General features: G+C 31.7%; 1 protein-coding gene across 7 annotated transcripts in view; it reads right to left on the reverse strand.

Annotated features, from left to right (window-relative positions):
- The window catches only part of PDS5B (PDS5 cohesin associated factor B), a 177,732-nt gene that overhangs the window by 76,350 nt on the left and 78,562 nt on the right, over positions 1 to 22,820 (reverse strand). For all 7 annotated transcript variants that reach the window (XR_010383646.1, XR_010383648.1, XR_010383650.1 and 4 more), the window contains 8 exons: positions 20,291 to 20,385; positions 19,335 to 19,480; positions 17,166 to 17,317; positions 15,804 to 15,917; positions 9,718 to 9,799; positions 6,694 to 6,742; positions 4,305 to 4,444; positions 2,925 to 3,040 (listed from right to left, as the gene is read on the reverse strand). Coding sequence is in view for 1 of the 7 variants with exons in the window: in XM_031465857.2 (XP_031321717.1) it covers positions 2,925 to 3,040; positions 4,305 to 4,444; positions 6,694 to 6,742; positions 9,718 to 9,799; positions 15,804 to 15,917; positions 17,166 to 17,317; positions 19,335 to 19,480; positions 20,291 to 20,385 (894 nt within the window). In the remaining 6 variants the exon portion in view is untranslated. The remainder of the gene's footprint in view (positions 1 to 2,924; positions 3,041 to 4,304; positions 4,445 to 6,693; positions 6,743 to 9,717; positions 9,800 to 15,803; positions 15,918 to 17,165; positions 17,318 to 19,334; positions 19,481 to 20,290; positions 20,386 to 22,820) is intronic.

The following is a 22,820-nucleotide window of genomic DNA, read 5'->3' on the forward strand; positions in this document are numbered from 1 at the left end:
TAGAACTAGCAACAGGCTTTTAAAAAAGGATGGATCTCTACCTCCACATTACACTGAAATGATTTCCAGACCAATTAAAGATTAAATGTTAAAAAAAAAAACACCAAATATGATATAAAAGGCAGAACAAAATCATCAAGGAAACGAATGATAGATTTTATAATTTACTATTTATTAAGGTCAAGCATAAATTTAAAAGGCAATCAAAGTGCTTAATAGTCTTATTTTATAAAGTATTCATATAATAAGAAAAAGACAATTCCTCCAAGCACCTCACAGAAAAATAAAAATGCAATTAGCCAAAAAACACATGGAAAAAAAATGTTCAACTTTATTTTTTAACGAGTACCATCTATCTACAAGATGGCAAAGACTGAAAAGGTTAACAGCTACTATCAGGAAGTGTTAGGTGAACTGGACACTCACTGACCACTGATGGGGACTAAGAGTGGAATCTTTCTGGAGGCCCATTATACAGTGTAGTGGTTAACCAAGAAGGTGCTGGAGCTAGACTTTCTCAGTTTCAATGCCACCAGCTACTTCCCAGCAGCGGGAAACATACTCGGCATCTGCGTAACTCACTGTCCCTTACCCATAAAATGGAAATAATAGTATTTCTTGCCTCATAAAGTTAAGAAGTAAATGAGTTAAAACACATAAAACATTTAGAATCATCCCAGGCACATTATAAGCACCAACAGCTACTACCTGTTATTATTATTTATGTTTAAACATATCTTCTATATCACCACTGGCTAAAGTCAAAGACCTGCTTTGGTCCTCTCTGTTCATAATATGTATTATTTCTGGAAACTTTATCTTAACTTTCAAACATACTACAATAAACAGATTTTCTTATCTTTCTGTAATTTTTCTATTGTTAAAAAAAATTCCAAGGTTCTGTCCATGATCTTTTGATCTTCTTTCTACACAATCTTGCTCCGGGAACTAACCTATACTCACAGTTTCACATTAAATTCAACTTGCCTTGATTAAAAAAATTTGTCATGTCCAAATAAGAAGCATGCCCTTTCTCACCAGCTCCCTTCCTTCATTTCAAGGTATTATCATTCTCTTCATCATCTGGACTTGACCCCGTATACTTCTGACTCCTCCTCCTTTTTATTCCCCATTTCTAGTAAGATGACCCATTTTTTTAAGGTTTTTCTTTTAAAATCTTCCTCAAATATGTTCTTTCCTTTCCATCCTACCACTACCATCCATAGATAGTTACCAGTCTCTCTCTCCTACTTCCCTCCTCCTATCCATCACCAATCATTCCAAGTTCTCAACACACCAAACAAACTAAAAGCTCTAAAAAGTTAGATCTTAAAGGCTTTCCACAACATGATCCTGAAGGCTTTTTAGGTCCATCTCATAACACTTTCATACTCCTCCATACTGTAGTTTAAATAGATGGCAGTCATTTTCTTTCTTTTTTAACTGAAGTACAGTAGGTACAATGTGTCAATTTCTGGTGTACAGCACAATGCCCCAGTCATACATATACATACATTTATTCGTTTTCATATTCTTTTTCAAGATACTGAATATAGTTCCCTGTGTTATACAGAAGAAATTTGTTTTTTTAATCTATATATTTTTATATATAGTGGCTAACATCTGCAAATCTCAAACTCCCAAATTTATTTTCTAAATATCCCTGTTCTTTCCTTTCCAGTTAGTTTGGCTTATATTAATCTCAATATCTAGAATATCTCATTTCTGTAGAAATAAAATCTTAGCCATTCTTCCTCTCAGGTCAAATACCACCACCTTAGAGAAATCGTCTTTCAGTCCTCTGAACACTATCTGCACCAACTTTATGGAATTATAATATAATCCTGATTAAAACTTTCCTACCTAGAGGAAGTTGATGAAAAGCAGAAACTACGCATTGCTGATACCTAACCAGCATTACTTTAAACGTAAAAGGCATGGGATTATTTATTTAATGAATGAATTTCGGTCTGATTCAGATACTTCCTTGGACTAATACAGAGGGTCCCAGTTGTCTCTTTTGTTTTATTTTTCAAACTGAAGAACTTCTTTAAGTGAAAAATGATGCAAGAGTCCAAAGTGATGAATAGGTATCCAAAGTAGGGTCCCCATACTCAGGGGCGGAGGGGTCCACAGGCCAAAAACTACACCTTATGCCCTCCTCAAAATAAAAATAAAAAATCCCCAAAGTGGCTTCACTGAGGACAGAGTGTACCATTAGTATTATTTATTTTAGATTCTAATATATATCACTGAAAGATACTACTGATCGCTCATAATCAGTATGCTGTATGTATTTTATAAGTGCTTTACTTTTTTCAACCAGTTGAAACATTTTAAGAAATGTGAAAAGAAAAAGAAAAAGAAAAAGAAAAGAAGAAAAGCACTTTTCACACTTTACAAAAGGGAGTACAGACATAAAAAGAAAGTATTTTCCAAGATGTCATAGTCAGATGATATCAAACCTCAAATTTTAAATAAAGGTTGTTTATTTAAACAGTGCTTTAGATACACTGCTTTACAACATGTTCACCCAGTTTTCTTTTCTTGAGGGTAGAAATGCAATTGGTTTCTATTAGCTAACCCATGCAAGCTAACTAAAAAGAAGAATTCCTAGTATCCTACTAACAGATAAAAGCTGGGCTTGGATTGACAACTTTTCACCCAAATTGAAGGAGTACATAAAATTAAAATAAATAACAGGAAAAACTAAATACATACAGATTTATACAGATGAGTGTGTGTATATACACAAAGATATGTATGAATAGCTGTATATACAGATGAGTGCATAGCCATCATGTAAATAAATAAATCTATACAGATGAGTGCTCTCTATACAGTAGATACTCAATAATGAGTGACTAAGTGAGGCATGAATGAATGAACAGTAATGGAAATTCAATATTTTAATATACAAATACCTGATAGATTCAGTATCTATATGCACAGGCGCTATCCTCTCCAAGAGAAACTTGATCATTTCCAGAAAAGGATTTGTAGGCTGTTTGGGGTTGCCCAACTTCTTAGTTATTTCACGCTGTAATACAGATTTTTAAAATATTTTAAAAGTATGTTTAAGTATTTAATTACATTTAAATGTTAAGAACCTATAATAATTAAAACCATGTAGTATTGGTGCTATAATAAACAAATCTATAGGAATTGAACAAGTCTGGAAAACAGATTTAAGAATTTAGCATATTGAGAAAGGTAACATTTCAAGTAATAGGAAAAAGAGAGATTATTCAATATATTGAACATATTGAATGTTGAATATTATTTCAAATTTCAGCAAAATTTCAAACAAATTTCAGCAAATAAAAGTACCAGGGGAGCTTATTAAAACTACAGATTGCTAGGTCTCATTGTGAAGATTCTCATTTGGTAAATCTGGGGTGGAGCCAAGAATCATCTTTTTTTTTTTTTAAAGGCTCTAGGAAGATACATGGGCAATGGATTAAGAAATACTGACATTACTAAACAGTCTCATTGACCTGCAGTAGAATGGGATCTCATAAGCAGGACTCTAAAGGTAAAAACCATGAGGAGGCTCAGTGAGATAATAAAACTATGGTATGTAAAGGACATCATAAACAAAATGAAAAGGGTAAGCTACAACTGAGAAAATTATCTGCAGCTTAACATACAATACCACGACAAACTGACAAATCAATAAGATAAAGACAAACTGTCCAGAAAAACAGGCAAACATGAAAAACACACACTTACGAAAGAAATATAAATGGCTAATACACCCAAGCAGAAAAATGGTCAGACGACCAGCAACCAGTTTTACAGATCCTACCAAAATAACTAAGTTTTGCTTGAGTTTTGCTTATTTCCAACAATGGTACTGGCCAATACTGAATTTATCCTAAAGAAATGAAATCAAGACTGTGTAAAGTTATTTAGCTGTAAAGATATTAAAGTATTCTTTATATTAATCAAAAACTGGGAAAAAATTTAAATGTGTAACACAAGAGGACTCTTCAATAAATTATGATATATATATTCAATGGTGTGCTATGTTGCTATTAAATACAATACTATAAAAGACAAATTAATAGAAAAAGGTAAAATGTACAAAGCTGTATGTATAATATAATCCTATTTTGGCAGGACATACACCATGATATTAACAAACAATTGTCTCGATAGAGGAATTACAGTTTAACTGTACCGTTATTTTTGTGATATTTTCTAAATTTTATATAATAAATACGTATTATTTTACCAAAGGAGACACAAAAAGATTTGGGAGTTTCTTCAAACAGTAGCTCTTTTAAAATTTCTTTCCTTACCACACAACCTTCAGCCTGCTTGCAGGAACATGTTGGACTGACAAGTACTTCTAACTGTTTCCTTATTTTCTCATCATCTTCTAACACCTGTGTGAATTTCTTCATGAAATCCTGAGCCTTACCAGGATCTGGCAAATTTCCTTAAATTAAATCAAAATTCAATAAAAATATAATTTTAGAAATTTCTCAAAATAATAAAAAGTCAGTATTTTTTATTCTTTTTATTACTTTGATGAATAATCCTAACTTACAAATTCAGTTTAATTCAATAAAATAAAAATTGTGGAGCACCTTCAATAGTAAATTTTCACAAACAGAAATGTTTCCTAGAAACATAAAATAAGATCACCGTGAAGGACCATCTATACAGGGAAAGACTGAAATGGCTATTTCTAAATCACTTCTTATAATATCTAACGGCATTAAATGTCAACCTGAATAATACCAATTTTATTACTGTCCCCTTGAGCTTGCTGCATACATTGCTGTTTTGTAATTCATAGCAAGATATCAATAAGTTTTACCTTTAAGAAACTATTTTCCTTTACTGCATTGTTTATTGTTAAACCAGCCAGAGATGATTCACACACACATGCATGCTGAGCAGCATGTTCCAGGTGTTACTGCTGCATTTGCCAATACTGCGTGTGTGAGAAAGGATGAGTCCTTATAGGATCAGAAATGATTTTTACACTACTCTCCTAATATATCATATATCAAAACACTTAACGAAAGCTAATGAAATATTCATTCTAGCATCTTTTTTTCTGGTTACTCACAACTGTGATGGAGAAACTAACTAGGCAGAATACTTCTAATAACTGAAATTGTAATATAGAACTATGGACTGTAATAAAAGTAGTAGAAATTTGTTGAATCTTAAATTATGAACACAGTAAATGCCATTTTCAAATTCATATACAACTTTGAAATTCCATTTTAAGTCTTGGCTAGATCACTGTAGTAAGAAAAATTTCCCTTCTAACTACTTGACTGTGTAACCTTTCCATATTTTTATAATACAAAAATTCTATTGTTCTGTTTGCAAACAGTTTGGAAAATGTCACTTTACAGCCCCTCCATAATGTATATGCATCATATTAAAGGTTACAATAAAGCCTATCATTTCAGAAACAAAACAAAAAGAAAGTGAAATGGGGGTGGAGGAAGGGAGAAGAAAAGGGAGAGAAGAAGGAAGATAAAAGGAGGGGAGAGAGACAGAGAGACAGAAAGCGAGGGAGGGAAAAACAACCACAAAACTCTTCAGTTCAGGATTCTACAAATCTCCCTGACCATGGAACCCTTTTTTCTAACAAAACTATTAACACCTGCAGGATACTAGCATTCCTCAGAACAGAATTTGGGAAATAACTGCACTTACTGGAAAAAAAATGGATAGGGGGTTAAAAATAGAAAACAGGAGATTATCTCCTTTAGGGGATAATGTCCACAGCCAAACAACCAAGGAAATAGTTATTTTAAAAAAGCAATAGCATAAAATCATTTGCTTTAAGTTATCCAAAGGGACTGAAAACTAATTTATGTTAAACTGCCCAGGACTAAAAGATATTTGGGTCTGAAATTCCTACTCATGCTAATAAATCTTCTATCACCTAGTCTAAAACCCAATGAATTAGGCTACTCTTCTCTCCAGTGTCTCAGCATTACTTCCACACACATCTTGCAGTATTTGTTAACATCTCAGAAATCCATCTAAGATCTCTTCATTACTACGGAGTGGAAGGTCAACAGAAGATTTCTCCAGGCGTTCCTGTTTTTCCATCCATATGCTAACCGCAGTGATCTCTGAGGTCAGAAGAAAGCAAATGCCCTGCAAAAGCAGCTAATCTTCCCTATTCCTGCGCTGAACAAAGGAGATGGGCTACACAATCTTCCAGTATTCATTGTTAAAGGCAATTAAATTAACATTTTATTTGAAATTACTAAAAGTAAAAAAGCAAATTAGCTTTTTCCCCAAAGGAGCTCTTTTGTAGTTACTAGGTATATCCTTCACTATAAATTTCAGCTTAGAATGAAATTAGCTTCAAATAAATTCACATTAGAGCAAAGCGACACCAAAGAACTGACTAAACAGCAAGTTTATGCAGTAACTTGAATGAATTCTCAAAAATAAGTTTATGTAATAAATACTTTCTCCAGCTCTTGCTCATTTCAATACACAAAAGAAAATACTGTGTCATATGCAAAATAAATGAAAATCAGAAAAAAAAGAAAAGCTGAGTATGTGGGGAAAAATCAATCAAGAACACTTTAATCTTTTCTATATTATCACAGCCTAAAATGCAACTCCATGAAACACTTTACATTATCAGAAAGAAACGTTTCAAATAAACCTTAAATTTTACATATAATAATTAAAATAACTTACTTGTAATAACCATCACTTTTGAAAATATTGCCTTGACACTGGCATCTGTCTGTAAATCACACACAAAAAATGGAAAATTAAAATTTACTAACAACAATCTTCATTATATTATTCAGAAAATTAGGTAAGCACAACCTACTAACCCAAGGCCTGCACCCTGACCACCATTATATGCTCCTTCTTTAGCCATGTTTCAACTCCAGATAAACTGAATGAAAGGTGCAAGTGAAACCATACTGCACTGTTGTCCCCTCTTCTCTCATCTTGTTTTGTCGGCCTCCAAAACAAAAAACAGACTGCTGCACCAACCTTTCCGGACAGGGAGATACTTTGTTTTTCTTAAGTACTCAAAGAACAGGGCAATTAAGTTTAAAAAAAGGAAACGGTTCTCACGTTTTTAGCCTTATTTCAAACAAAAAGTTGACAATTAACACAATTCTGATTGAACTGAGGTATTCCTAAAATTGTTACGCCTGAGGATTATAAGGCACAGTCAGGAAGCCTATGTGGAAGACTGGATGAAGGCAATTAAGATGCCACTGATTTGTACAAAAGATTTTTCCAAGAGTGTTAGTTATTTGCTACTATTTCAGTTAATGAATGTGTTCACCACATGGTGCTGCATGTAATACACTTTGTACAAAGTCATACGTATAAAAGATGTTTCTAAGAATGCCAGTTGTTCATTCCATCAAGTTAGTGTTATTTAGAATAAAAAAGATAGCAATGAGCAACTCTGTAAAATATTGAGCTAGAAAAACATTGGGATGAAAGCAACAAATCAAAACACAAATAAACTAATAAACCAACCCTACTGAGGAGGAGCTTGCTGAGGGGAAGTAAGAGATAAAGAATAACAGAGTACAAAATCTAATTCCCAAATATTTAGAACTTAAGAGTATTTGAACAGATCTGTCTAGAAACGTAAGATTTCTACTGTTGTTGTTTAATTTGGGGGGAAAGAGGTGGTGCTGGGCTTTTAAGAAATTGATCCACATGAAAAACATCATACAAGGTACAACACAGCAAATTACAAAGTCATTTTGAGAGGCACTGAGCAAATCAATACAGTTAAATGAAGTAGAAGGGCTACACTGCTGAGTTAAGAATAAAAACAATCTTAATTACAAAGAATAATGAAGTCAAAGAAACATACATTGATTATTCAGTATCTAAGAGTCTTTCTGATAAAATGGAATTATAAACACCCAAAAGTTAAACATAGCTTTGTATTTTTTTCTAAATTTAACTCTACAATATACAATATCTACTATAATTCTCAGTATAAAGTGAATATTAAGTAATAAGAGACTAATTCTTCTTTCTAGTTCCACTTTAGAGTCCTATCTTCCTCCATTCTTTCTCTTCTTCAACCCCACCACACATGAATGAGAATTCCATATTTAATTTGGATGACTTCGTAATTATTTTAAGACAATTGAAAGAAAAATTCCTCAAAGTAGAAGGGAACTAAACATTCTAATTGAATTAAGACTGTATTTTATCTCACGTACAACTGTACAGGAAAGTAATAAGACCTCCTAAGTTTTATCAACAAGTAAGGGGAAGAAGCTCCCACTAAATAAATTTTACAAGGACAGTGAGAGTCAAAAACAAAGTTATTTTTTATGACAAATGCATACTTCATACTGTTCAACGTATGCCCTACACACTTAACATGCTACCTGGGTACTATTAAGAATTCAATAATGCCTGAAATCAGGATTAATTTTATATACATGCATAAGAACATCTTACATTTTTAATTAACACTTTTGCAACTTTACAAAGAGGAAGTAAATTAATACAGCTCTAGCTAGCAAACAAGGGCACTTCATCCATAGCTTATTATTAACTAAAACACCCTAATTTATTGCATTATAACATTGACTGAAACACATGTTTATTGGCTGAAACATACTAACTTAACTGGGATTTTCCAATTTCCCTCCTTGGCAGAGAAAGTACTGAAACAGAACCACTAAAATTAGTTTTAAGTCATAGACTATAAGGAAAAACTTAGTCTAGCAGGTTAAATATATTCAATAATCATAGAAGGTTAAATTATGTTTAATAAGCCATAAACAAAGAGGTTATTGTTAGCCTATAAAACAAAAATACTACTCAGTTGTAAGCTTCAATTTGGCAAACAAGTGGTGTGAAATGCCTTATTACTTGTGATTTAGAGGTTTAAAAAAAAAGTGAGATGGTCACTATAAACCAAACAGCTAGCGTTAGCTCACTGATTTTTAGGGCAAATGGCCAAATTTACATCTAGGAAAATCAGAAATTTTCTCCCCTTAGATGAAATAATTCCACTCTATTGATCTTCGTCCTATGAACAAGAGGTATATTGGGGCAGGGGCTGGTGGGGGGGTCTACTATGCACTGAAAAAGAAAAAAAAACACCATATTGTTTCCCCTGATGCAATTTAAAATACGTTGTTTTTTAAGTGAACTATATCTTTTATAGGCCTATATATAACATTCTCAAACCACACCAAGTGGATGAATAACCATCAATTATAATTATGAAGACCAGTAAGTAGTACATTAAAATTACCGTAACATTAACTGTGAGTAAAAATATCAAGATATTTAACTATAATTACATGATATTAAAACTTTCTATAACCACAAGACTATACAGAGATGATGGGAGCACTTTAATGTGGCAACATGAAGTATAATTTTACTCTATTCTATATGCTTTCAATGATGCTGAGTTACTGTTTTGGCTTTATTTAATTTCAAAGTTATCCAAAAAACCTTAATTCTAAATACACAAAAGTACATTCTCTTTCCTGCTGGATATTACCTTCTGTAGATACACTAAATTTAAATTTTTCTATGTAATAAGTTTCTTTAAAATTTCAGGGTTCTAAGTCAGAGACCACAGGTTCTAGAGTCAGAACTGTTCTACATAGAAATACCCGTTTAACACATAGCAGCAATGGTGAAGAGTAAAATACATGTGTTTTACAGAACTTATCAAAGGAAAACTTCTCATTAAATTTAACTTACTTTGGGTTGCTTAATTAAGTCAAGCAAATCCTTTACTTGATGTCTGAGCAGATTTTGACATTTCCACATTTCATTTAATGCTCTGAAAAACACAAACACATAAATTTAAATAACAAAATAGGATAAGAACCCTTCCAGAATATTCCAACTATATTAATTTTTTTAAACTTCAAATTACAAAAAGAGATGACAGACATGAGGTGAAATTTATAGGACTAGGACTAAGCAACTGATGATGTATGAAGAAAAAAGAGGAGTCAAATATAAGAAATAAAAACATTTGAGGAGACAGCTATATCAAAAGAAATAGTGGGGTTTTTTTTTCTTTTGTACAAAAATAGGGAGGATCTATCATTAACTGAAACATGTTTGTAGACAAGGGCATAGCAATTAACTGCAGAGATTAAACAATATTTAATGGAGTAAGGTCCTGTAGGAGGCAGGATGAAAAGGAATCAAAGACACAAACAGAAAAGAGTTAGTTAGCCATGAGAATGAGGATGCTTTTTTCTAAAACAGAAATATAATTTTAAATAACAGATGTAATATTATATACTTTCATTTACAAGTAATATTTATAAATTATATATGTGAATATTCTTCTTATATCCCGAAATTTTGATGTCCTTATAGTATTTTTATTGTTCTTTGGCAGGTATTTAAATCTAAAATGAAATTATACAGGTACTCAAGAAAAATATACATAAAACAGAGAGCAGTTAATGCTACTGAAATATTGTTACAGAAAATCAGAACCAATCACATTTTAATTTTAAAAAGGAAATTCCCCCAAACCAGATAATACTTCTCCTTCTTTTGTTTTCAATTATCTACACTTCTGTTAACCTCCATTATCACACATATGAAGCACTGTCAAAAAACACTAATATAATGCAGAAGCATACAAAACCACTCTTCCTCTCTTGATACATAAGGCAACTGTTTAATATTTTAATTCTCTTCAACAGTACATTTTAAAAATGCCTTTGCATTTTTTAAAAGAGATAAATTAGTTTAAATCTGGACACAAATTCTTTTAAGGTAGTCACTCCAAAATGGTACTGACAAACCAAGAGTATTGGGGCATTTTCATCTTTAAATAGCTGTACCTTACTGTTTTCAAGTTACTAAAGTTCCATAAAAAGTTTAACTAGCAATCTTTAAGAATATTAACATTAAAAGAAAAATGACCATTATCCAGAGGACTGTAAAAATCTAACAGCTAAGAGTCATGTAATTAATACAGTAATTTTCAAAGAAATAGAATAGCCATCTCTGAAATTCCTTCTGAACTTCAAAGTCAGTGAATTCTCTCTCTAACTATACCTTCTATCACAATTTACAACTTCTTAAAAGGCCTGGATTTTGAAACTTGCCTTCACTTAACATAAAGCAGAAATTATCCTACCTATTAAAGTTATTTACTAATTTAAAGATGAAATCTCAAGCAATTCTAAAGCTCATTATAAACTATTACGGTTATAGCTTAAATCAAAAAGTGACCATCACTGACTAAAAATTTGTAGTATAACATATTTAGGGTGAGCATTTCTCAAGTATTTTAATTAAATTATATTAAGCAGCAAAGGCAATGTGTCCTTGCATTCTGCCCTTCTAAACAGTACTTGAGGGGAAAAAAAAGTTATACTAGTAGAAGCTAGTATACTAGTAGAATCTACTATATTACTATAGTAGGAAGACAAATACCCATTTATTTAATATTAGCCTGAAATCCAGCTCTGTCACTAAATAAACATGAAAAATCTGGTTAGAGCCTGGATATTTTTACATTTGCTAACTGACATTTTAAGTAGACAACCAGTTCCCTCACTAGGGCTTCTCCTTGTTTGTACCAACATACCACAGGTTTACGCCAATTCAAAGAAAAAGACAACTGTCACTGGGCTGCACTCAGAAACCTATCCCAATGTTGAAGAAAACCTTTTCTCCACCCTTCTGCTCCCAACTGGCAAAGTACCCATCAGACTCAGCAGTACAGAACTGTGCAGATGAGAGCCTGCTCAATGAAAGAGAAGATCACAACCAGGACACCTGATACTACTACCTACTCTTGCCGCTAACAGCTGTTCTGGGAAACTTGAGGGAGGTGGAAATAAACACCATGATCAGTGAGTACTCAAGCCTTCCTCTATTCTCTTTTTTGATAATCAAGATATTTAATTAACGTAGAGACTTATCCAAAAGCTGACACACATCAAAAAGTCTAAAATATAGGAAGTATTTTGTCTTCCCCAAAAGAACATAGTCATAGAATAAAATATACAGCTCTTTGAGAAAACAACAATGAAAAAAAAACCCTTACCAAACAAGTTCTCACCAGGAACCTGTTTGCCAAGCAGCTATTTTTAAATCCCTTTCAAACTAATTACATGGAGACAGCCTAAATGTCCATCAACAGATGACTGGATAAAGAAGATGTGGTATATTTACACAATGGACTACTACTCAGCCATAAAAACCGACAACATAATGCCATTTGCAGCAACATGGATGCTCCTGGAGAATGTCATTCTAAGTGAAGCAAGCCAGAAAGAGAAAGAAAAATACCATATGAGATCACTCATATGTGGAATCTAAAAAAGAAAAAAAACCAAAAACAAACAAAGCATAAATACAAAACAGAAACAGACTCATAGACATAGAATACAAATTTGTGGTTGCCAAGGGGGCGGAGGGTGGGAAGGGATAGACGGGATTTCAAAATTGTAGAATAGATAAACAAGATTATACTGTATAGCACTGGGAAATATACACAAGATCTTATGCTAGCACAGAGAAAAAAATGTGACAATGAATATATATATGTTCATGTATAACTGAAAAATTGGGCTGTACACTGGAATTTGACACATTGTAAATGATTATAAATTAATAAAAGTTATATTGTTAAAAAAGAAAAAAAGGGAAAAAAAGGAATAAAAAAAGGAAAAAAAAAACTAATTAGAGGCCACAAATTCAAATGACTTTCTGGGCTAGAATAGTAATGCAAATGATTAAAGTAGGACAGCTATTATAATACAGAGTGGTGAGGACTATAGTGAAATTAGAAACTAACAAAAACATCAATATTATTAGTATTCACAAATATGGGGGGGAAATGAGACAAAATTTGATACACAAAAAGACTGACAAAAAATAAGACACCTGATGTTTAGGAGGATGTAGAAACTTACAAAACACTGGTAAGAGTATAAATTAGAGTAATCTTACTGGGAAATAATTTGACACCAGTTTATAATGCTGAAAATGTGCATGCTCAGCCAATCCACCCGTACCTGTAGACTAGCAATCCCAAACCCTGGCTGCCCATTAGAATCTCCAGAAACGCTTTTCTAAAAACCCCAATGCCCTACTACACTTCAGACAATTATGCAGCCAAATGTGAGAACCATTCATAACCATACCTTAGAGAAACCCTTGTGTATGTATACTAAATCGAAAAATGTTCACAGTAGTACTATTTGTATTACTAAAAAAATGGAAACAACACAAATGTCCAAGCTTTCCATTGACTCATATTTCCAATGTCAAGATGATGGAATAAAATTGTGACATAATGACATAATGTAATCCAATACCACAGTGAAAATGAATGACCCACAAGTTATATATATATATATATAGTATGCAAGAAGCTTAGGAATGTAATAGAGTGGTGGGAAAAAAAAATCACAGAAGACTATATCCACAATTATTCCATTTTCATAAAGCTCAAAAACAAGCAAAAATATATCATTTATTATTAAAGGATATAACATTATATATATACATACATATGATGAAACAATTTCTTAAAAAGAAATGAGAAACACAAAATTAAGGCTAGTGGTTTCCTCTGGGAGGAAGGCAGGAGGATGAAAGGTAGAAGAGCTCACAAGTTGGGTGGCGGATTCACAGATATTTTTATTTTATTACTGTGCCTCAAAACTTATATTTGATTTCTTCGCATGTATTAAATATTTCATAATAATAAACGTAAAGACTTTTGGAGAAAATAACCACAGATAAATGTAAAGTTAAAGTAATAAAATGTTGATAAGTATTAGGTGTATAGTTGGGTTAGTTAATTCCCAAAAGTTGGTTAAAATAAAAAATCATTTAAAAATATTATATATATCTTATAACACAATAAAAAAAATCACAAAAAAACAAAAAAAAACCAAAATAAATAAAAATAAAATTATATATATCTTACGTAATTTAACTTAAAACAAGTAAATATTCACTCACTCACCAACTATTTCTGTAGAATCAATTGCTCCACAGGTTGGAATCTACTTTCAACTTTTCCATGGCATTATTTTTCAGTGTATTTCCTATGTCACCATTTTTATTTAATTCAATCAAATGAGCTTGTCATTTAAGCGAAGATATCTAATAAAAATATTTAGTTGTATCTGCTATTTATGTTTTCTATATTCTACTTATAATTATTTTCTTCTCTTTTTCTATTTCTAGTTTTCATTAATTTTTTGCTCCTATGGGTTTGGAAGCTATACATTCAAATTTTACTTTTTAAGGGTGACTCAAATTTTTAATACTCACACTTGATTCATGGTCTAAGTAATCAACATGTCCATCCTCACTCTTATATGATAAAAGACACTTAGAACATTTTACCTGCCATCTTACATGTTGTTATCTGATAGGGTCCACCCAGGCATGGGGCAGGGTGTCCCAGGGACTCTCAAGAGAGCTCATGTACTATTACAGTTGCGTATGCTGGCTAAGTTTCAGCCTACATGCTAAGCTACTTTTTAATCCATACTCCCACCACTTGAAAACTTTATCCTATTCCTTCCTTCTGGATTTAACGTCCTTTTTTATTCTTTAGCAATTCTTTCAAGTAGGATCTATGAGTGGTTAACTCTCATTTTTTGCTGGAAAGTGTCTTTAATTCATTTTTACCCCTGAATGATAGCTGAGCTGAGTCAAGGAGTCTATACTGCGTGTGATTTCAAATAGGTTGTTTCAAATGGAATATATATATATATGAAATATATATCTATATCTGTATGTATCTATCAGTCATCCATTCTAAGGGGTCATCAATTACACCACGAAGAAAAGGATGCATTTCAATTCGTTTTACAATCAATTAAATATACTGGTAACTTATTTTACTATATGCAGTGGAAAAAGAATGAACTTTGGAACCAAGTAGAAGTGAGTTCAAATTCTGGCTTTGTCTGTTATTGCCTATATAACTATGTGCAAGTTAATTGACCACTGTGAGATTCAGTTCACCACGCGTAAAACAGGAAAAAAATACCACTTATACTAGGACTTGCCAAGCTTTTTCTGTAAAAGGCCAGATAGTAAACGTTATAAGTTTTGTGGGTCATACAGTCTCTGCTGAAACTACTCAACTTTGCCACTGCAGCACAAAAGCAGTCATAGGTAATACAAATTCCTGTGCCTGAAGTACAGTGTATATCAAGAAATACACATATTTCCTCCTGCAACGTTTTCCTCAATACATCTATGAAAGATATAAATAGCACATATAATAATTCCCATGGGGGAAATTAAATGCCAACTCCCTACAAAGGCTTTCAAAAGCATTTTTTGAATGAAACAGTCATAAAAATATATTTGTGCTTACCCTTATGCCAAACTACAACACAATGTTGAAACTGTGCAGCACACAAATATGTACACTACTGCCCTACACCATAATTCAAATCAGTATCAGGTGAAAACAAGAAAGCAGAATTTTCATAATATTAGCCTTTCTAACCTTAAGGAAAACACAAATAAAAACAAAAAGTACATCAATATTTCTTGAAACATTATTAAGATATGGAGAGAGAAAAAAATAAATCCTAAAAGATTCCATGTCAACCAGTTCTGTTTTTTAAGTGCTTACAAAAATCCTGGTTAATTTCATGTTAATAGCAGTACTTCTGAAAAAATACCCAAGTATTTTATTGTGCCTGATCATTTAAACAATGTTTGTATTACATAAATTGTTGACATTTTAAAACACAGTTGTGCTTTCTTTTCCATACAATCCAGTATACTGTAAAAGACGGAAAGAACAGGATTTGACATTGGAAACATACTTCACAGCATTTAAGTCCAGTGTGGCATATAAGTAATATAAGCATTTCATCCGTTCTGTAGTTTCCAAATTGTGGGGGACCATGTACTGAGCAAAGATCCGTTCAACAAGCAATCTACAAAAGAACACAGAGAAGATACTGAATTGATTTCTTTAAATGTATGTATTAACTGTATGTAAAACTCCAAAACACATAAAAAAAACACATTTTATAAAAGAGCTTCTTTCTGAGTGGACATGAGATTTCCAAATCAAAGATTTCCTTCTATAAGAGTGCAAAAAACAAACAAACAAAAAAACCCCATGATGGATGCACTGTAAACAGCCTGACACCCAGCTAAGGTAACTAACTCTGCATAACCTTGGGCAAGTTAAGGACTTGATTTCCTTGTTTGAATAATAAAGGGTTAAAAACTACACCAGAACCTTCCAAGTGACAAATTCTAATCATCTATAAACTCAAACTATAAAGAAATGTTTAAGATTCTTCTGAGTTTTCATACTGACCATCATGAAAAAAGACCTGGTGAGAAATACAAAAAGGGGGAAGGGGGCAGTGCTATAATACAAATCTCTGTGCAATGGTGCCACACACTCAAAAAGTCTAAAAATGTCAATTTTATAAATAAATAAATAAGAAATTTCTTAGATAATATCAACCTTAAGATACTTGGTTTCTAGTTCTTATACATCTTAAAATTGTAAGATGTTCTTTTGGTTCTTCTTTTTGGTTCTTTTTTCTCATTTTCACTTGTTATAGGCACGATCATTTGGACCCCACTAAAAATTTATCAAATCAATTCAAACTGTAGGCAGGACTTAACAGGTCTATTAACTACTAATGGTTAGGTTCCATACAAGATCTAACCTTACACTGGAACAGAAAAATACAAAGATTAAATGCAGATAATGTTAAAATTAAAATACATAAATAATTTTTCAGCCTTGAGTTGGAATTGTTTTCATGTAAAATGCCTAAATCCAAAGGGTGCATATTTATTAGAATTTTATTTCAAAAATTTTTATTCAAAAAAATGAATGTAGATCTTTATTACCTATGAAACAAAATTTAAATCATAATTACATGCATTCCTACTTTTAAATACTACTTTGTTAAAAAAAAAAAAGTACACAAAAATGACCATAAAAGCTGTATCCAACCTCAAAAGTTATATGGACATTACTACTTCATTAATGGCTTTGGTAGGAAGAAAACCAGCCACTCATTATCAGTAACTCACAATAAAAACTGAGGAAGGAGTTTAAAGTTATAAAGAAAATAGTTTGCCTAAAACAACAGATTGACAACAGTTGTATAATACCAAAAGCACCAAATATTTTACATGTGGTGTGATTAACTTACCTATCATCAATACTGTTTTGATAATATATATGTAGCAATTTGTCTTTGATCCATGAAATCTGTTTTGCAGCATCTTTTCCAGCTGCTGATTGTAAAGCATATTTCTTATAAATTTGGGCAAGTCCCATCATCGCCTCTTTGCGCACTCTCCACTTAAAATAAAAACAAAATTTTTTTATAATTTAAAAATGCTTCCATTGTATTAATTCAGGAAAGTCTAGTTTTCTAGTTTTTTATTTACCTTACACAATATATTTCCAACCTTCAATTACTGAGTATCAATTTATAATGACTATATGAAAAAACACAACTATCATTTTAATATATCTACCATGTCAATCAAGCAGACACATATTAACATGTATAAAGAATTTTAATGCTTTGATAACTTACACCCATCACCTACCCCTAAAAACAAAAGTCAAGCACAATCTACATAATGTCACTTAGAATTAGTGAGGGAAAGCATGTTACCAAATTTTGCTGAATGTACAGACACATCAGTGGTTCATTTTGTAATATTTGGTAATCAAGTCAAAGTATAAGAGAAATGTATTCAACTATTTTTTAAATAAATACATATCTGCTATAGCGCATCTAAATTACTTATCTTGGTATGAGTCTACTGTTAAATTTTACATAAACACGGCACTGTAATCAATAGGATGTTAGTAATACTTAGAACTTCTTGAATCTGCAAAAACTACTCCTTTGCAGTCTGTCACTCATAGCAAATTCTTCCCTTGGTTTTTTTTTTTGTCAATTAATTACAGTAGATAAAGAATAGTCCTTATTTCATCCATCCACTATATACATATTGAAATAAAAGACTTCAAAAGCTCTACTCATAAAATAAGAATTCCATTTGTTTGTAAAAACTTTCTAATTCCCTATTTCTAACTCTAATTCCCCAAACTGCTGCTTTAGGGAGAATTTAAAAATATACCATATTCTAATACTGTCAATAACATAAATATACTCAATTTTCTTGGTTTTCAATTAATATTTACATAAATAAACAAAGTAGCCCTACAATGAACACAACATGATCAAAAATATATGTGAATTATGATTCCAATAATACACAAACACTTAGCTTAAATTCTAAGTGTAAGTAAGAAAAAGATTACATCAACACTTAGAAGACTATTATCCTACCATGATGCAAATCTCCTTTTCCTTCTTTATAGCTTTTGGCCTTTTCACTGTTTAATACTCCAGTGAAATATTCTATAAACACAAGTCTAAATTCATCAATTAAAATAAGTTGTTCTGAGTATCTACAGATTTGGAGGGAAAACTGTCCAATTCCTGTCCATCTATTCTCTATCCACAACCAGCATTACAAAGAGATAATTAAATGATGGAGAAGCACACTTGACCTTATAAACAACTGTGAAAATGTTGTATTTACCTAGTTATAGTCATAGCTACCAACAGACCTCCCACTTTCGTTGCTAATTAATCCCTAAATACCTCAAAGATCTTCATCCTTCACCAAATTACTCTCAAGTCTAAGTCTGAGAAATCCATGCCATGAAGGAAAGGCAATGGGAGGAGGAGAGAATGAATATTCACTGAAACACTTAACTGAATGCCTAATACATTCCAGGCAACATGGAATACAAACATAACAAGACAGTCCTCTCTTCAGAAGCCACTGACTAATGAGTGGAGTTATTGGATGCTCAAGAAGGAAGGTGCAGGGTCATAGAAGATAGGCTAGAAGCATGCTGCTTTGTTGGGTTTAGCTTTGCCAAGTTAAAAATATCTTTTATTTTCTATTCCACAGAAATTGTAACACAGTCAGCTGGAGGAATACCAACTGATACCCATATGAAAGGAAAAAGAGAAAAGATGAAAGAGAAGTGTCAGAGGCCTTTACAAAAGTCACTTATGAAAACTAGTATATAGTTTAAATATCTGACTACTATACCATTTAGAGTTGTCCCATTCTGAGGATAAGAACAAATGATACTAATAAAGAAAAACTATAAAATTTAATGTAACAAAAAGTAAAACCTCCTCATAAATATTATTTTAAATATTAAAATGCTTCCCCCAAAAGGGCTAATTACATTTAAATCTCAGTGTTTTCAAATGAAATACCATTAAACTTCAAGTACTCAAAATGAAAACCTACTAATGATCATAATTATTCCTACTTACCCGTTTGTCTAATGTTCTCTCTCTCACAAAATTAAGCAAGTGATCATTGACCAGAAGAATATCCTTTTTAGCAGCTGTGACTATAGACACAATAACATCATGTCTAATAGCTTCCTCAGGATCATGTGACCTCACTTTAAGATACTCTGAAAAATAAATTTTTATTTGATTAAAATGGAACTTTAACACTTAAAATGTTTGAAAAAACAATACTATATGTATAATTCCTGGACAGATACACATGTGGCATAGACAGAAACACATGAACAGGATACAGACCAAATTTAATAGAGAGGTTGCCCTCTGTAGAGGTAGGAAAGAGAATAGTTTGTGAAGAGCATTTCAACCTCATCTACAATTATTACCTTTTTTAAAAATCTCCTAAGCTAATAGAGCAAAACTAACATTTTTGAGGAAGACAGAGGCTGTTATATTGATCTGTATTTTCTGAAATATTTCATAATTTTAAAAAATTTAACAGAACAGCAATAGTCAGATACATGATATTCTCAGTACTATAAAAATGCAAAGTTCTGAAATATCTTATAAATATACAGATTTAAGAAAAGTTATCTCCATTAAGCATGGTTAGTTTATAAATTAATGGCTCTCACCTAAGTTCTCAAAATATTAAAGACCATTAAAGCCTCATAATCTATTCAAAGTCAAGACATACTCAAATCCAAATGCCTGAAATATTTCTAGAACTGTTCTTTAACTAAGAAATCAGTATTACCTCTGATAACACTACTTTTTATATAGGTGCTAGGAGGTAAAACTTCTAGCCTCAGGGAGTAACTTCCATGATGATGAACTGAAGCAAGAAGACTTCACCTATCATAATCATACATACACACACACATACACACCCCCCAAAAAGGATTTTTTCCTATGTATAAAACCATTTTTTTCACCAAAGAGCATCTAGGAACATCTGCTGTTGGGGTATATAGTACCTGTTAAGTCCTTTGCTAAATCAGGATGGTTCATGAGACAATGGCTAGCAAATTTCACACATTCCAGGCGGATTGGTACATGAATGTCATTAAACCTGATAAAAATATAAAAGCACAGAGTAATATTTAAAATAAGAGAAACAGATATGTGTTTAATCTGCACTCAATTTATATTTATTTCTCCAATTAAAAGAGAAAACAATTTATGCAGGTTAATTCAAAGTGAAGCCAGACTATTTTAAGAAAGTTTTTGATATATGACATAGGTATGAATGCTTTGGAACCTCTATATTAAACTATGACAATCTCTTGTGAGAAGTATGTACCTTTAAGGAGCATGTTTAAACAGTACACATTTGGCTTATATGCAAGAACTGGAATGATGAAATTCTTCCTCTAAAAATTATACTTTCAAATATATCTGTTTATGCAAGTATATGTGTATACATAGTTCACTGATAAATTATATAAATCCCAAACTGAAAAGAAAACATTTCCTAGAAGTATTCTTTCTTAAACATTCACAAATGTTTGGTAGATCTTGCACTAAACTCTGTATTATTTCACATAACTCTAAAATCATGCTCAAATGACTCTTATCTAGTAATCATCATTTGCACTAATTATTTGCACTAGTATCAAAGCAAATGTTTATATGGAAATGTAAAGACCTTAGTATGTATCTCTGAACAATTAAAACTCTTTGGTTGATATGTCATTTAATTATCTTACTCTTCTATTTCCCCTCTCTTTTGTTTCCCCCTTGTAATTTGATGAAGCAACTGTTTCTGTTTGTGTGTGTAGTGTTTTTCCACACTTTAGAGTTTGCTAATTGTATCATTCTGATGTCAATTAAAAAGTTCCCCTTTCTCCTAAATCCTGCAAATTAGTAGCCAGTCTAGAGACCTGATCATGTTCAGGTTCATTTGTTTTAGCAAGACTCCTTGATAATGGCATTGTGTTTCTCCATCAGGAAGCACATGATGTCTAGCTGTCTCTAAACCACTGATACTTAAAGCCTACATACGTAAGTTCATTAAGGAGTACAAAACAATGATTTAAAAAAAAAATCTCTTAATATTAAAGTGAAGCAAGAATTTTCTATTCAATATTTTCCTGTCTTAATTCTAGAAGATCAAAATGTTTCCAAATGTCACATCACTCAGTACAAAATTTAGCACTAAAAAGAAAAAGGAAGTCTTCTAAATGAGCAAAAAATTACTCATAAAAGCTTATTATTAGGAAGAAAAAAACTGCTCTATGAAGTACACCCCAAAAAAGTTATAAAATCTAGCCTCTGGTCTCATATAGTTTCCTGAGTGTTTTGAATCCAGGTACTCAATTCCTGTATACTTTATCACTCTCAACTAAACACATACTATATAACTATTATAAAACATCTTTAAAAATTACTCTAGCTCATTAACATTAGGAATAATGTGCAAGTTTTATGTCATTAGTAATAAAAGGAAAAATTACAATATAATGGAAAGGTAACAAGTTCAAATTAGGATTTTTCCTCTTAAAAACCTATAAAATAAAGTCTGGCTAAGCCAAGTCCTGATTTAAAGATATATTAAATGTCTATATATAAAATTGTATTTTTGTTCTAACACTTCAAATAAAACAGACTTTAATTTTACTTACACAACTTAATTAAAATATTTTGCACTACTGCCCTCAAACTTTCCATTGTATTTAAGGGGAAAAAGTCTAGAAATCTAACTCAAAATGATGACAGACTGATTTTTATTAGTTTAACACACCTTGTTAAATATTATTGAGCTATATAATAGATAAGAAATCAGGATAAGAATTTATGGCTTAACAAGCACTTACAAAGGCTTATAGCTTCATTTAACAAATAAGAAAAACAAGACCAAGAGACTAAACTAATCACAATCATTGATAGTTCTGGTAATGAAATGGAAAGAAAAGTGGTGATGACAATGCAAATACATAAATAATAAAGAAAATAGAATATGAATCTCTAAATCCTATGCATCTGTTTATTTACAATGTGTATGTATTTTTGTCATGAGCACAATAACAAAAAAGCAGGGGAAAAAAATCCTCCTTTATCTTCAGGGTCAAAGTAAGCTTCAGCCAGGGTACTTGGTGATGGTTTTAACATATTCCAGATCAAGGACACCTTTAAAAATGCAATGAACTCTTTTTACAGAAAAAATACACAAACACACTCAAAATTCTGCAACCAATTTCAGGAGGTTTGTGGATCATTAAAAGCATACAAGAAATCCAGGTTATCATTTCCTCTTTCTCATGAGAAAAGTAAAAAAAAGAGGTTAGTAGAAGGAACATATATAATCATTTATTTATTCATTCTGTGGATACCCTTATCTTTAAAATATCTCCAAATAATCTAACTCAATATAACTATTTTGTGGAGGGGCTATATCTCACGATGATATATTTTCTGTTGGAATTAACCACTGCTAGGTAATACAGTTTAATTCTGTGATTATAATACTTTGTGAGATAGCTTTTTAAATATATCATCTTTTAAAAA

This window comes from Camelus dromedarius, chromosome 13 (genome assembly GCF_036321535.1).
Source record: "Camelus dromedarius isolate mCamDro1 chromosome 13, mCamDro1.pat, whole genome shotgun sequence".
Lineage (NCBI taxonomy): Eukaryota > Metazoa > Chordata > Mammalia > Artiodactyla > Camelidae > Camelus > Camelus dromedarius.